General features: G+C 46.9%; 1 protein-coding gene across 1 annotated transcript in view; it reads right to left on the bottom strand.

Moving 5' to 3' along the window:
- The window catches only part of MAN1A1 (mannosidase alpha class 1A member 1), a 138,894-nt gene extending 129,219 nt beyond the window's left edge, over nucleotides 1-9,675 (bottom strand). The window contains exon 1 of the mRNA XM_038176451.2: nucleotides 8,813-9,675. Coding sequence (XP_038032379.2) covers nucleotides 8,813-9,421 — 609 coding nt within the window. The 5' untranslated portion in view covers nucleotides 9,422-9,675. The remainder of the gene's footprint in view (nucleotides 1-8,812) is intronic.
- Between the last annotated feature and the right edge of the window lie 5,003 nt (nucleotides 9,676-14,678).

The following is a 14,678-nucleotide window of genomic DNA, read 5'->3' as shown; positions in this document are numbered from 1 at the left end:
GAAATTTCAAAAGGCACAAAGATGTTTATTATGCAGTGAACCAAGCAAAAAAATATGCAGATACTTTTAAAAAAAAATAGCCTCGCAGTGGTTGGAATACTAATTAAAGAAGCAATCCACACTGATCGAATGCAATTTTATTGCAATGTTTTAAAAGCACAGACTGGCTTTGAATAAATAATGGAAAAAAGAGCTTTTATGTTGCCAAGCAATAAGATTACCTCTACACAAGTCAGATGATGCAAAATCCTGGAAGAAAGTATCAGATGTTCTTTCCTTCCAACTTTATTCTTATAGATGGTACACAGAACTGCCTCTAACCTAAGTGGAAGCAATATATACCTTAACACGAGAACTGCAAAGCTGCATGCTTTTACACTGAAATTGTAGCTCCTGTTTCTGCCCAGCATCAGAGAAAAGAGTTGATTCTTCTGAAAGAATTTTTGAAGAGCACACAGGAAGTCTTGTAACAGCCAGATGCTCCACAGCTACTAGCTCTCTCCTCGCACTGCATCATTTTGGTCCTACGCTCAAAATTGCCTACTGTCTCTTTCCATCTTCATGTTTTTTCTTACCTTACTAGATATCTGCATTAAAAAGGGTCCAAGTTCCTTAGAAGTCAGACTTACGATCCACTTTATTTCTAAGCCAAGGTACATATAGGTTCCAAGAGAGAGCAGGAGGACAAATGAAAGTAGATTTTACACTTGCAGTTACCTTTGTGTAAGAAACTACACACCTCAGTGTTCCCACAAAGGCTTGCAATGTTTACCAGTTGTAAGAATGTAACAGCAGGTTATATGCTCATCCAATCTGTTTGAAAAGCCTTTAAAATTAGAGGCATCAGAATGAGCAATACCTCTATGTTCATAAACACCAGCTATAAAATCCAATCAACTTACTGTGTGAAGTTACAGCCAATCGTCACGGTATTTCATGCAAGCATTTCTAGGTTACTACAGAGTTCAAACTGACGATTTCAAGATGCAAGAGAGGCAAACCTGGAGTTTTACAGCCCTACCTGCCTTCCGTTAAAAAAAAAAAAAAAAAAGGACCCCTCCCACCCCTGCAGAGCAAGCTCCTCTCTCACAGTGGTGGAGGCTCCTGGACTCTGGCGGCGAGGCTGCCAAGCCTTCTGTTGCAAGAGGGATTAACCACAGTTCTGAAAAAGGTTTCACTTAATCTGTTTTGGGCAAGCATGCGCTTTATTACTTGCCAATTATGTTTTCATGACAGGCTTGATTATAGAAAGTGATGGAAAATAGGAAGATGCTTCTTATGAGTCTGCACACATTCTTTTATCACATGCTTAAAAAAAAGAAATTTCTTGGATAAAGGAGGTTTTCACACAAAAGAAAGAACAGTACATTGACTATCTGGTACACTGCCCATATTGCTTAATTCCTAGGCCCATCTAAACAATTATTTTCTCCATTTTATAAGCTTAGTTTTAGAAATAAATTAAAAATAGACTACTAAATTCTTCAAACCTCAGTGTCTAAAGCATACTTTATATATAGATGCTTCTGAAAAGAGGAGTTTGTTACCAGAAAAGCACACAACCAGAATGTTTTAGCATCACTGTACCATTTCAGACTGCAGTTTATTGCCAGAGAAGTGCTGTACTCTTAGATAGCAGCAAACACTGAATCCTTTCCTGAAGTAGTAGACCCTTATTCTGCCAAATAAGCTAGGAAGACAAATTTATTGTTTAATGGGTAAATAAAGGAACTACTTGTTAAGGCATTCTATTTGAGAATAAAACCACAGGACTTCACACCTACTCTGGCTCTCTAAACTAGGAAAAAAAAAAAAAACAGAAAAAGTGACCACACTACAGAATTGTTACAGCAGTACATTTCAGACAGCTTTAACAAAAAGGTGTCTGTCCAACAGTCATACAAGTGCCTACAAAATGCAGTTAATTGCAAGAAGTGCTGTCTTCTGTCTGTCCATGATTCTCTTTTCATAGATCTGTGCTTTAATTAACATCCAAGGAAGCTATCAAAGCCTGACTGTCTACTACCCTTAGAATTTTTTTTCTGCTTGAATGAGATAGACATTTTTCAGCCTTAATAGTCGATTTTAATAAACAGGTGGAGTTTTTCTGCTTCATTTTGCCCACAGCACAGAATTACAGCCTTAAGCAATTGTACTCACCAACATTATGATTTACTTCATTTCTCTATGCTAAATGGCTGCCATAGGTTTTCTGTACTAATGTAAAATACAAAATTATCACCAGGAGAATATAACTTCTGCCAAAATGCTGGAGACATTCCATTTTAAGCTTTACCTCACCCCTTTTCATCACCTTATTTAGCTTTCATAAAAGGAGTCCTGTGCATCTGGAATTCAGGTTTTGCCTTTGCATAAAACGTGCACATGGTTTTCAGTTAAAGAATTAATCATGTGGTTGATTTCTTTTTGGAAAGCCAGATGTTTTCCACTGCATGTTTAAAGCCTTTTCATTTTCCCAGAATTCTAAGAATCCACTCTAAGGATACATGGAACAACCAGTGAGCTTTGTTAAATTTACCTGCTGAGAACGTAGACCAAGGCTGAACAGGAAAGCTTAATATTCCTCTTGGTTAGTTGACATAAAGCATGTATGGGTAAGGCTGAAAAACATGAACTGCCCATGGAGACACACCCTACCCTGGACAAGCGTGCACACTGTCATGCACCAGAATACCCCTCTATCTCATAACTGATAAAAAAAAAAGCAGCCAAAAACGACTCACCTGAAACAACATCCCCTAAAAAGACCTTAAGGGCTCCTAACAGAAAGGATGTTAATTTGGCAAAGGCATACCTTATTTCACGTCTTGTGAACAAAGATGCCTCTACAGCCTCCACTTTGTTCCCCACCTCTTCCCAGTTTCAAACTCATTGCCTTAGCAGTGGTCCACTGCTTCTCTCCTCCATGCTCAGACCACTGATAGGCCATTTCAGCTCCCTATCCCCTCCAGCAACAAACTCAACAAATGCGTGGGTAGATTTCTGCCTGGCTGGCAGGTCCAACTAGCTCTGCACAGGGTGTGAAGAAATTGCTGAAGAGTCACTGAATCATGCCCTCAGTGATTCAGATGAAGCTTCTTCTTTGTCTACAGTGAGTCCAAAGAAGGGACCCAAAGATGATAATCAAGGAGCTGGAGCACCTCTCTTATGAAGAGGGGCTGAGGGAGTTGGGGTTGTTCAGCCTGGAGAAGATACAGCTCCAGGGAGACCTTACAACGGCCTTACAGTGCCTAAAGGGGGCCTAAAGGAAAGCTGGGGAGGGACTCATTTTCAGGGAGTGTAGCATTAAAACAAGGGGTAGTGGTTTTAATCTAAGATAGAGGAGATTTAGATTAGATATAAGGAAAAAACTCATTACTGTGATGGTGGTGAGGCACTGTTTGCTCAGAAAAGCTGTGGATGCCCCATCCCTGGAGGTGTTCAAGGCCAGGCTGGATGGGGCTTTGAGCAACCTGATCTGGTGGGAGGTGTCCCTGCCTATGGCAGGGGTTGGGACTGGATGGTCTTTAAGGTCCCTTCCAACCCAAGCCATTCTGTGATCTTGTAGTGTCATTACATCCCTAAGTAAGCTGCTTAGCTTACCATTTTGTGATGTTATATGCCCTAAAATAATCCCTGCCCCTTCACAAGAGCATAGATCTCCCAACAAACCCAGGGAGAATACCCTTAACTTAGGGAGTAAGACGCCTACACACCATATTGGACTCCCTGCATTTAGGTAGTTAACTCACCTCCTCAGTGTCTTTTATAAAAACATTACAAAAAAACAAAAAGCAATATTTGTTAGTAAGGAAGGCACTGTAAAACGTGGAAAAAGAACTAACAGATATAAAACTACTGAAATATTAAAGGTAAGTAAATAAATTAATTTTAAACTCCTTTGAGAAACTGAATGACAGCTGCAAGATGTCAGCATTGAGGTCAAAATTTAAGAAAGCTTCTTTAGAAATACATTGCATCATCGGCATGTTGCCAGAAATCACCACCTTGCTTACTCACTATATGCCAAGGCCCCTTGCTCATACTGCATCTTATTCTTAAGAAACTGTACCATCAGGAAATGTGGCTTTTTGTGTTTGAAACCCAAACCATTCCATACTCGAACAGCACCAGTTTACTTCTTCCCCACCCACGCCCTAGGAAGGCCCCCACAACCTTCTTTTCCAAGTACAAGCACCTGGAATTTCAGCCTGCAGGAGTTAGAGGGCTCAGTAATTACTGCTCTTGTATTTCTTTTCCTTTTTTCTGTTCTGAGAAAAGAGGTCGAGAGGCAACACCCTACTGAAGTGCAGCACTTCCGCCTGCTACAGGAGGTTGAACCTCTGCTCTGCAAATGTCACGTTACAGATTCACATTTAACGGAGAAGCCAGTCCCTTAAGACAACTGAAAGGAGAAGTTTCATACCTCCTTCATCCACCTAGCACTGTTCCCTTACCACAGCCCAAGCTACCACCGAGTGGACCCTTCCCTGATTGCCTTCAACTCAGCAACTTGGCATAAAACTTATCCAACTTTTTTTCCTCTGTCACTTTTCTGCCAGCTTAGTGAGCTGAAGCTGTTTTCAGAGGGCTCCAGAGGAGTCAGGCATGAATAAGCAGCAAGAAGGGATTTCCCCTCTTCTTTTGACAGCCAGAAGTATTAGTGAACTCTCCTTACCTCACAGAAGTCAGTAAAAAGTAAAAACCTCTCAAGACATTCACCAGCCCCCCAGAGCAGCAGCAGAACAGCAGCCAGCAAGAAAGCTGCAAGTGTGCAGGAGGGAGCACAGGGCTGAGCACCCCTCGTCAGCAGCAAGATACTCCCTGGCATTTCACCACCAGTCCTCTTTGTTACTGGAGAGTTACGAGTTACAATTATACCCAAGTGCTGCTATGACAAGTGCATATTAGACCTCTGATTATTTCCATGCTCACAAGTATCCTTTCCTCCAGATATTTCCGAACTTCCTTGCAATGCCACTGAGACTTCTTGCCTAATATGATGAAGCTACCACAAAATTAATATTTACGACTTAGGAAGCTCCAGAATCACACTGTCAACACAACTTTAAAGGAGTTCTTTCTATAAAGACAGCATGAAGTAATCTCCAGCTGCCGAGTCTGTTTTGCTGCCTTGTGACATCTAGCACAAAGGACTGATGCTCAGGAATGACCATAGGCCCAGTGAATAAAACTCCCCTCTTCAGCACTTCTACTCAATGACTGCAACAGCTGAGAGCTGTGCAAGCATTGGGAATGCTGTGAGGAACAGATAGCATGACCATGGATTACAGACATCAGGTCCCAGTTTTCCAAAAAGGCTTTTACCCTGAAGACATGTCTGAACAGCACCATACAATAATGCACAAGTGCAGGCTCCAAGCTAGCTGCCTTGTGCAGGAACAGCACAGCTGCATTAGTATGGTGCGCTACCAACACCAATAGCTTGCTGCTCAGCAGGATTAATTAGCTCTAATATGATTATATTGCTTCTAGTACCTGAGCAAGCTCACTCATTGTTTTCTATTCCTTTTCTCTGAAATAAAAGAGTTCAGTTTGTTATTATCCTAATGCCTAAATAATTCAATTGTCTTTTTTCTTCTGAAAAGCGAGTAATAAGACTTAAAAAAGATTCAAAGTCAGATTTCCCCAATTGAAACAGTGCATCTCCTGCCTTCATAGCCTGTCTCCACTACTTGTCCTCTGCTAAACACTGCTTTTGTTCACATCAAGCTGATGCTTTCCCAAACTGATGTTGCACCTGCAAGTCTTTGATGCTATTCTCCCTGTTATTTCTGATCTCCAGGCACAACCAACAGGACAATAGCACAGACTGCAAAAATTTCTGCTTGTTTGAATGGAAGTCATCACCACCTTCCACTCCCCTTTCCTTACAGATGGGGAACAGGTATCACAGGAAGGACTTGCTCAAAGGAGGGGCCACCTCTCAGATCGGAAGTGGAGAAGCAAGAACAAACCACAACCTCCTCATTTGCAGCCCAGGGCTCCTATCGTGACACCAAAAGAGAAACCAGAGTGGGGCGTAATGTGTACCCAGACCCTGCTCTGAGTCATGGAGACACCACAGCATCAGTGAAACCGTGTGAAGAACGCAAGTGCCAACAAAACACAACTTCACTGGTAGCCTCAAAAGCAGCCGGGCCTCCATGCTCAAGCCTTCCCAAACCACAGCCTGACAAAGATGCGCAGCGCAGGCAATGTCAGTCAGCCAGTAGAAGACGCAGCAGTCACAAGTGACTGACAGAGGTTTTACAACAGGAAGTATTGGGCAAACCCTGCTGCAGGCAGCACCGCCAGACCCTCTTCCAATGTCTGCCTGCAGTTCATCATCAGAAGGGGAACACGAGGGGCATTGCAGCATGCAGCAAGGTCTCAGGCCCAGGTCCCGTGCCATAGGGGCAGGCCTGCAGGCAGGCAGGCCTCGCAGGTGCAGCTCCACGGGGTGGCTGCCACATGCGGACACTGAGGACAGCAGGGTTGTTCTCTCTGAGCAGAAGGCAGCAACAAAACAAGATCTCTACTTCTGCTTTGTTTTTCTTTAACGAGACCTTTGCTCACTCGATAAGCTAGTAGAAACTTTTGTGTTTTTCTAGCTCTCCGTCATACCATGTTTGTTTCAATACTAAATAAAGCTCACGAATCTTTATATTCCCACCTCTTTCAAGTTTCACTTTTTGTTTTTTAAATGTGCCACAGAAAAAGAAAAAAAAGGTTGAAGTTTCTATAACAAAACTTTGTTAAGAAATGCTACACACTCCCTTTCAGCTCTCTCCGCCCTCACCTTTACATCGCCCTGTTGACAACGCAGAGCTCTTTGAGGACAGAAACATGGGGAAGCACAGCCTTACTCATTCACATTCATTTCTTACAAAGTAGCCTGCTTCCTTCTGCCAGAAGCATCCTCATAACTAGTTTCAAGTTTTGAGTCCTAACCCTACGACATACATCATGCAATGGCAGGCGTAATTTCCAGGCTCGAAAGGGTGTGAAGGCAGAAAGATTTGTCCAGTTTACACCTCCAGCATGCAACAACCAGGCACAAGGAGAGGAGCTTTAACGGGTAGGTTCCACCCTTTCCGTGCACGTGCAGTGCAGTAGGTAGCGCACCCTTCTGAAAGTTACAACTTAAAACAATTTATAAGAAGCCCTCCGATCAGAATTCCAGCTTAAGAGTAAGGCACGTACACAAAAAGGTGAACAAGACAGGGAAAAGAGCAACCTTAAGTCCAACATATGAAACAAGTTAACAGAAAAAAGGAAACGCTGTTCTAATGCCAGGAAAAAAAAAAAAAAAGTATTCTTCAAAGAAAGAAAAATCAGATAGGTCAAAGTACTGCAGAAATGCAAAAGCAATTGAGTAAACAACGTGATAAGTTCACACACTGCATTGGGAGGAAAGAAAACTCCCAGAAACAACACACAATGTTGAGGAATGATACTCAGATAAAAAGGAAAAATAAAGATCTGGAAACTAAATGCGGTCTCTCTGTCATCATTTCCTACGCTTACAATTGCCAAACATCTGGTCCGGGGGGTTATTGTACTGTCGGTGGTTCCCGGGTAGAAGCGGAGGAGAAAGAAGAGCGATAGGATGGAAAGGGAGGAAGAAAAGGAAGAGGTCCTGGGGCACATATGTATGCATGCACACTTACATCTAACATGCACAAGGGTGCAAGTTGTGCACACTTACACACTTGCATACAAATAGAATAGAAGATCACTGGGCTAGTTGGCATGCTGCTAGACCAGCAAAATAAGAAGTATACTCAAGTTTTATCTTCCTCCTCCTGCTTATTTACTTGTTGCACTCCTCTGTACTACAGACTGTCATACATCAGGTCTGAAGCCTCATTATGCGACTCTCAAATACTCGTACATGGCAATTCAAGATAACCAGAAACATAGTTTGTTGGTATTTCTAATTGTTCTGTATGCCTCAGGGAGGCTGAGAGGCTGCAAGCAGCGAGAACACCGTCTCTGCACACTTCAAGATGTGATCTGTACTGTGCATTCGTGAGAGCTTCCCTCTTCTGAACACCTTTGCGTCGGCATCTACCGCTTATGACTGGTGCACAGTTTGCTGAAACAGTTAAACTGATGCTAGGACTTCAGAGCACGGCACACAATTTGAGATTTGTGAGAGCTTATTATTTGGTGCTCCGCGTGATGCCAATGCCGATTTTTCAGCCCGCTCTGTGCAAACATGCAATAAAAATAAATCAGCCTAAACAGGGCTAACGATGTTTCACGGAAACGCTCCGTGCTTGGGAGGCTCGTTCCCATCCCCGCAGAAGGGGCAACACACGCTACTTAGTAATTTACGAACTGATCCCCGCGGGCAGCAGCAATTGTCAACTCGATAAATACGGGCTGCCGGCAACGGCAGGAAGTTGAACGGCACTAAGAATTAAGAAAGAAAGAAAGAAACGAGCCTCCTTGTGCCGCGGGGGACCCCAGCGAGCCCTGCTCACGGCAGGCACGGCCGGGAGAGCCCCGCCACTGCCCCGGGAGGCACGGGCAAAGCCCGGCGAGCCCCGCGGAGCCGTGCGAAGGCGTCGCGGGGCCGGGAGCTGCCAGCTCCTGCCGGGGGGCCCCGGCGGCTGCGAGGAGGAGGAGAAGCAGAAGGAGGAAGGGAGGAGGAGGATGCGGAGCCGGCACGCAGCTCCGGCCGGGGCATCCCGCAGCGGGGCGAGGCGGGGGCGCTCCCCGCGCTCCCCCCCGCCGCCGGCGACCTGTTGCCGTGCTCGGGGCCGCCCCGGGCCGGTCCCCGGGAGCGGCGGCTGCCACCCACCTCTTTGATCTTGGCCCTCCGCTGGCGCACGGCGGGGTCGGCGGGCTCCTGCCCCGCGGCGCCCACGGGCGGGCGGAAAGGGCGCTGGGGCAGCCCGGAGGCGGCCGGCTCCTTCCTGCCGCGGGCGTCCTGCGCGACTTTCTCCTTGTCCCGGCGGATGTCCCCGCGGATCTCCTCGGGCAGCTTCTGCAGCGTCTCCTTGGCCTCCCGCAGAGCCCGCTCGTGGTCGGCGCGGATCCGCGCCAGGCTGCCCCTGCCGCCCGCCGCCGCCGCCGCCGCCGCCGGGCCCCCCCCGGGCTGCGGCGGGGCTCGGGGCTGCCCGCCGGGCGGCGGCGGCGGCGGCTGCAGGGCGGCCGAGTGGAAGAAGACGCCGCTGAGCAGCTTGGAGGAGTCGGGCAGGAAGAAGATGGCCCCGAAGCAGAGGGTGATGAAGGCGCTGAACACCAGCAGCAGCACGAACTTCTCCGTCAGCCGGAACGCGCCGGGGCCCGCCGCCTTCCGGACCCCGCCGCCCGCTCCGCCGCCGCCGCCGCCGCCTCCCGCGGGGCCGCCCAGCGCCCCCGGCCCCGCCGCGCTACCGAACAGCGGCAGCAGGCTGGCGGCGGGCATGGCCCCCGCGCCGCCTCAGCGCGCCCCGCTCCGCTCCTCTCCGCTCCGCTCCTCTCCGCTCCGCCGGCGGAAAGTTTCCCCGGGCGGCCGCGGCGCGAACTTCCCGCCCCGCTCTGCCCCTGCCCCAGCCCCAGCCTCTGCCTCTCGCTCCCTCCCCGGGCCCGCCGGCGGCGCTCGGCGTCTGCGGGGCGGGCGCCGTCCGTCAGCCCCGGCCCATGCTGCCGGGACGGCGCCGCCGCGGGTGCCGCTCCCCGCTCCGCCCGCGCCCGACTGCCGGGCGGCGGGGGGCGGGGCCAGGCGGGGCGGGGCCGTCGCCCGGCCAATGGCGGCGGGGGCGGGGCGCGGAGGGGCGGGGCGGGGCGGTGGGGGGCGGGGCTGCGCGGCCACCGCCCCGCGGCTGGCGGTGGGGCGCGGGGGCGCGCCCGGGGGACGCGCGGGGGCGCGCTCGGGGGTGGCCGGGAGGGGGGCAGCGTTTGGCAGCGCGGGGTGATTTGGGGCCCTGCCCGGGCGGTGCAGCCGCGGAGGTGCGGTGGTGCTGCCTCCGGACAGGCAGGGCACGGGGGCGGAGGTGTGCTGCGCCCTGAGGGGATTTGGGAAAAGGGCGAATAACGCGCAGCGGCAGGGGCAAGGCTGGGCTTTGACCCAGGGCAGGGAGAGGGCATCGCACGGGCTGCAAGGCACGGCTGGAAGAGGGCTGGGCGCGGGCCTCGCTGCGCTCCCAGCTGAGTTTAAGGGGAGGTTCAGCGCTGGCTTAACGGGAATAAAGGCGGGCTGCGTCCCAAAACCCCGCTCTTTAGAAGTTAGAGCCTGAGATAGATTAATTGGAAACAGGCTTAGCAGAGCCAGTTACATGCAAACGTTGGACCGAGTCCTGCAAAACTCCCTCCAGTCTACCAGCAAACGCTTCTGCTAAACTTCAGGATTACAGCTGAAACTGGAGGATCAGCAGCCCACAATTTGCATACACCAAAATCAATCATTTCCTTTAGTTTTTTTTTCCTTTAGTTTTTGCTCTGATTTTCCTCTAAATCTTTTTTTTTTTTTTTTCTTTTTTTTTTTTTTCTCCTGGGTTGCGTTTCCCCACAGCTAGATATGAAGCTCTTGCTCAAACCGCCCGACGAGCGCTGTGATTTTGACATGCCTTTCCCAGAAATGTGTAACGCTGCCTGGAGAGCTGTGCCAAGATCAAACTGCTTCGGATGGAAGAGTTCAGCCTGCTTGGAAAAGGGGATAAGAATCTGTGCCTTTTTTTTTTGTTGCTGTGTTGCTTTAAAGGAACATTTCAGGTGGCAAACGTGGAGTTTAGCTACTGAAAGGCAGTTGACTAATGAAAAAGCTTCCTAAATGGTGAAATACCACTCAGCTCCAGCGAGCATATTCTGTTTCAATCGCTGCCTATGTGGGCGTACAATATTTTTCACAGATTGCCCGCAAAACTCATCACTACTTATATGATAATATTTGGGGGCTGAATTTACTGCTGGCTGGAATAAGTGCCTTTCTTCAGCCCTCTGAAGTAATTCCTTAGGTTGCCATGTTGCCACAGCAATGCAGGAGCTGATACAGGAGTTGAAAATCCCATCACCCAGGTTCTGCTCCTGTGTCTCAGCTGCCTACAGGGAAACCCTCTGAACTCACCAGCCTGCTGCATTTTTGGTGCCTGAGGTAAATGCCAGGGGTTAAGTGTAAATGAATGCCAGGAGGTTCATCGCCACCCTCATTGTTCTCTTTGGGACATCCTCCTGTTTTCCTGAGTGCGTGGGAAGCAACAAGCATTTTCAATGCAAAGGCAGAACCCGTTAACTGCTCCAGCCTCTGCGATGAGATGATCTTTCCAAGGACAACAATAACCTCCTCCTCAGAACAGAAGCCGAAATTCTGTGTGCAGTGCTTTCCTGTTGTGAACACCTGATGTTACAAACAGTTACGAGCAGAGTCATGTGGGAGCCATTCAGTGGGACCGGTCATGCATGGAAAGCTACTGGCACACAAAGCTGTTCACAAGATGAGGGCAATGGAGGCTACGAGAAAAAAAAAAAAAAGCCTCAGCCCAACAGTGCCATACAAGTCCCTTTTCTTAAGTCAATAATTTACTTTAGGCCCAAGACAGAACCATATAAGATATTGCAAAGAATATGAACATACAGGGAGTATTTGAGGAAAAAAAATCAAATATGAGTAGAAGAATCAAGACTTGTACATGCTCAGTTTTGTCTGGCTCTATCTGACAGAAAATGCAGCTGTAAAGTTAAGCACCATTGATAGGTCACCACATTAAATAGTGTCAAATAATCCAAGTGAAGCATGAACAAATGAATCCTAGTGTTTGCAATAATCTCCTGAGGATGGCAGTGGAAAGCCTGCCCGCTTGCACCAGGACTTGCAGTGGAGGAGCTCCTTGCAACATAGCTCTGTCAGCACATCCACCTAGAGGGAACTCCAAGCTCAGCTGGCTGACACTTCTCACCCCCTCCTTTTTTATTTTTTTCTCCTAAATGAGCTGCATTACTTCCTGGATGACATCAGCTGAATGGGGAGAAAAAAAAAAAAACAAGTCTTCAGGCAGTTGTTTTGCTATGCTGAGTAAGGTTGGGTCCTATCCAGTGGTTATGCCAACAAAATGCTGGTCTGCAGAGTAAAATGCCTCTGCTCTAGGTTCAGCTGCAGGATTAGGAATCATTTCCCAGCTATCATGCACAAATCAGGCACGAATAGAAAGGTAGAACTGATACATGAGAGGCAGTGAGAAAGAGGTTTGCGTAAGCAAGGGACAAGGCACTTTTCTATAATAAATGTTCTGAATGGGCAAATTTGGTGCATATTAACTGAAAGACATGGAGAAAAATGTGTCAACTGTTTCTTTTCCTATATATATACATATATTAACCAGCTGCACTTATTTCACCCTGGTTGTAGCCTTACATCTTGCCTAGTGACAGAGAATTAGCCTGCATGTTCTAACAGATACGTGGGACAGATAAGGGGGCCATTAGCAGCTGGTTCATCTTGCATCACATTCAGCTGAGACTGATTCAGCCCTTTACACTGCGAGTTTGTGCCAGTGCCCCTGCCTTACAAGGGCTTCAGAGTACGATGTTCTGGTGCTGACCACTTTTATTCATTACTTGACAGCTTCCTTTTGAAACACAATACTTTCATCCAGATCTTCAGAGACACATTTAACAACCTTTGGGAATGCAATTCATAAACCCAAGTTAGATGTTCTTTCTAGAGTAAGTAGCATGACGAAGACATGTTCCCAGGGCTCACAAGCAGGCTTCGTAACACCCAGAGTGCTGCTTGGAAAGAGGCTTTGGCCATTTGAAGACCACATGAGTATGAAATACTCTCTGTCTCTCCGACTTTGGCACTTGGCTGCAGTTCTGAGTTCAGTATGTGAGGAAAGTGTGACTCACAGCTGCAAAAACTTTGCTTGGTCTTCAGTGCTTTAAGGGACTGTCTTATGCTTTACTTTCAGAGCTCAGAAGGAAATAATGACCATTTATTTAGGAGCCCTGTGGTTAGAGCATTTGCTCAGGAAGTTGTAGAGCTGTGTACAACACACTTTTGTAGTCTCAGGTGATTCAAATTCACCTCTTCTGTCTTGCTGTAGTGTGTCCTAGAGAAGGTACACTTTACCTACTCTTTCTTTTGAAGTTGTGCTGCAACTCAGAGAGGAGTGCAGGACTCTGACGGCAAAGAGGAGAGGAGTTTTCCTTAAGGAGTATTGCTCAACAGCCCTGAAGTGAGAGCGCTTGACTCCCAGAGAAGCCTACCGCCAGGGTACTGGCACTAATCTGGGAGGTGGGAGGCGCCAGCTTTTTGCCTTCACGATGAGCTTAGTGTTGATGACTGGTCTCCTATTTGAGGATGCAAAGTAGAAGAAAGGAAGTGAGATTGTGTGACAGCCTGTCTCAAACATTTTCTCTAAACACATGAGATGAATGTGGCTAATACCCCACACTTTATCCAAGCTTTGGCTAATATCCAATTTATTTTTATACATATTTTTTTAATATAAATACTATATGTAGAAATGTATCAGGAGTATATCAGGAATGTGAAGCTCTAAGCTTGCAGAATTCATTGCTCCACTCCTTCTACCCTTTTCTGCCATGGCTGATGAATGGTATGTTAGGTCTCTTTCCTACCAGTATCTTTGGAATTACCCTTTATAGCTCCTTCCATCTTCACCTGAGGGAGGGGATCATTCATTTCTCGTAATGAAGGCTCTCTAATGCACACAGCTGGCAGTGCTTATTCAGAGGGTTCACTAAAAATGTCCAGCTAACACACAGCTAAGGGCAGAAAGGCTCTGCCCTTTCTCTCTTCCCCATGATTTCAAATGGCACAGAAGATGACCTGCAAGAAATGCTGCCAGAAGAAAGTATTTGACTCTCGTTCAGTAAAAATATGAAATTTTAAAAGCGTTTTCTTTGACATCACAGGAAGTCTGAGTCTAGAATTTGATCTCTGACCCTTTGCGGGATCGTGTCCAGTATTGGCATGAAGCTGTCATACTCAACTTTAGATGGCATCTCTGAGACCATCACACTTAAGTTATTCCTTGCTTTTCATCATTTTTTTTTTTTTTAATTGCTTCTGTTAAAGACTCTCTGCAGTCCCTCAGAACAAGCAAATGAGGTCATGGAATTACATGTACAAGAGAGAGGCAGGAAAATAAAAGAAAGGAAAAGTGCTACAATATTTTACCATTTCTGACATCCTTTAATCAAATTTTAGCTATGAAGCTAAGAATTGGAAGTTAGCTTTTATGGTATTTCACCATTCAGATAGGCATCTCATAATTATTCTCGTAGCAATTAAGGCTGAAGATGTTTTGAGAGGTCCCATGAAATTCCATCTGTATCTTAGATTTTTGAGATGTTATTAAAAGTTGTGACCGGCCCCTCTGTCCTCTTCCCTTGCCCCTCAGAACCGAAGAGGCTCATATTATGTGAGGTTGATATGCTCTTTTACTTCCATTCTTGCATTTCTGTACCCAGAATCCCCTGCAAAGGTAAACCCCACTAGATATGGCATATTTAAGGGGCAAAGCTCATTGGATTGCAAGTGACTGAAAACTATTTACTTCTGTACTTTAGTCTTAATTACCTCTAATAGCACCAAAGCATCTTATGCCAGCATTATGACTGTAACCATTACGTTCTCCCAGCAGCACTTTCTTGGCTATCATCAAATTTGTATATTACATTTAAAGGTATGAAATTAGAATTTATTCTGACAAGATGAAATC

This window comes from Anas platyrhynchos, chromosome 3, assembly GCF_047663525.1.
Source record: "Anas platyrhynchos isolate ZD024472 breed Pekin duck chromosome 3, IASCAAS_PekinDuck_T2T, whole genome shotgun sequence".
Lineage (NCBI taxonomy): Eukaryota > Metazoa > Chordata > Aves > Anseriformes > Anatidae > Anas > Anas platyrhynchos.
Note: the sequence above shows the minus strand (reverse complement) of the source record. Positions and strands in the feature narration are given on the sequence as shown.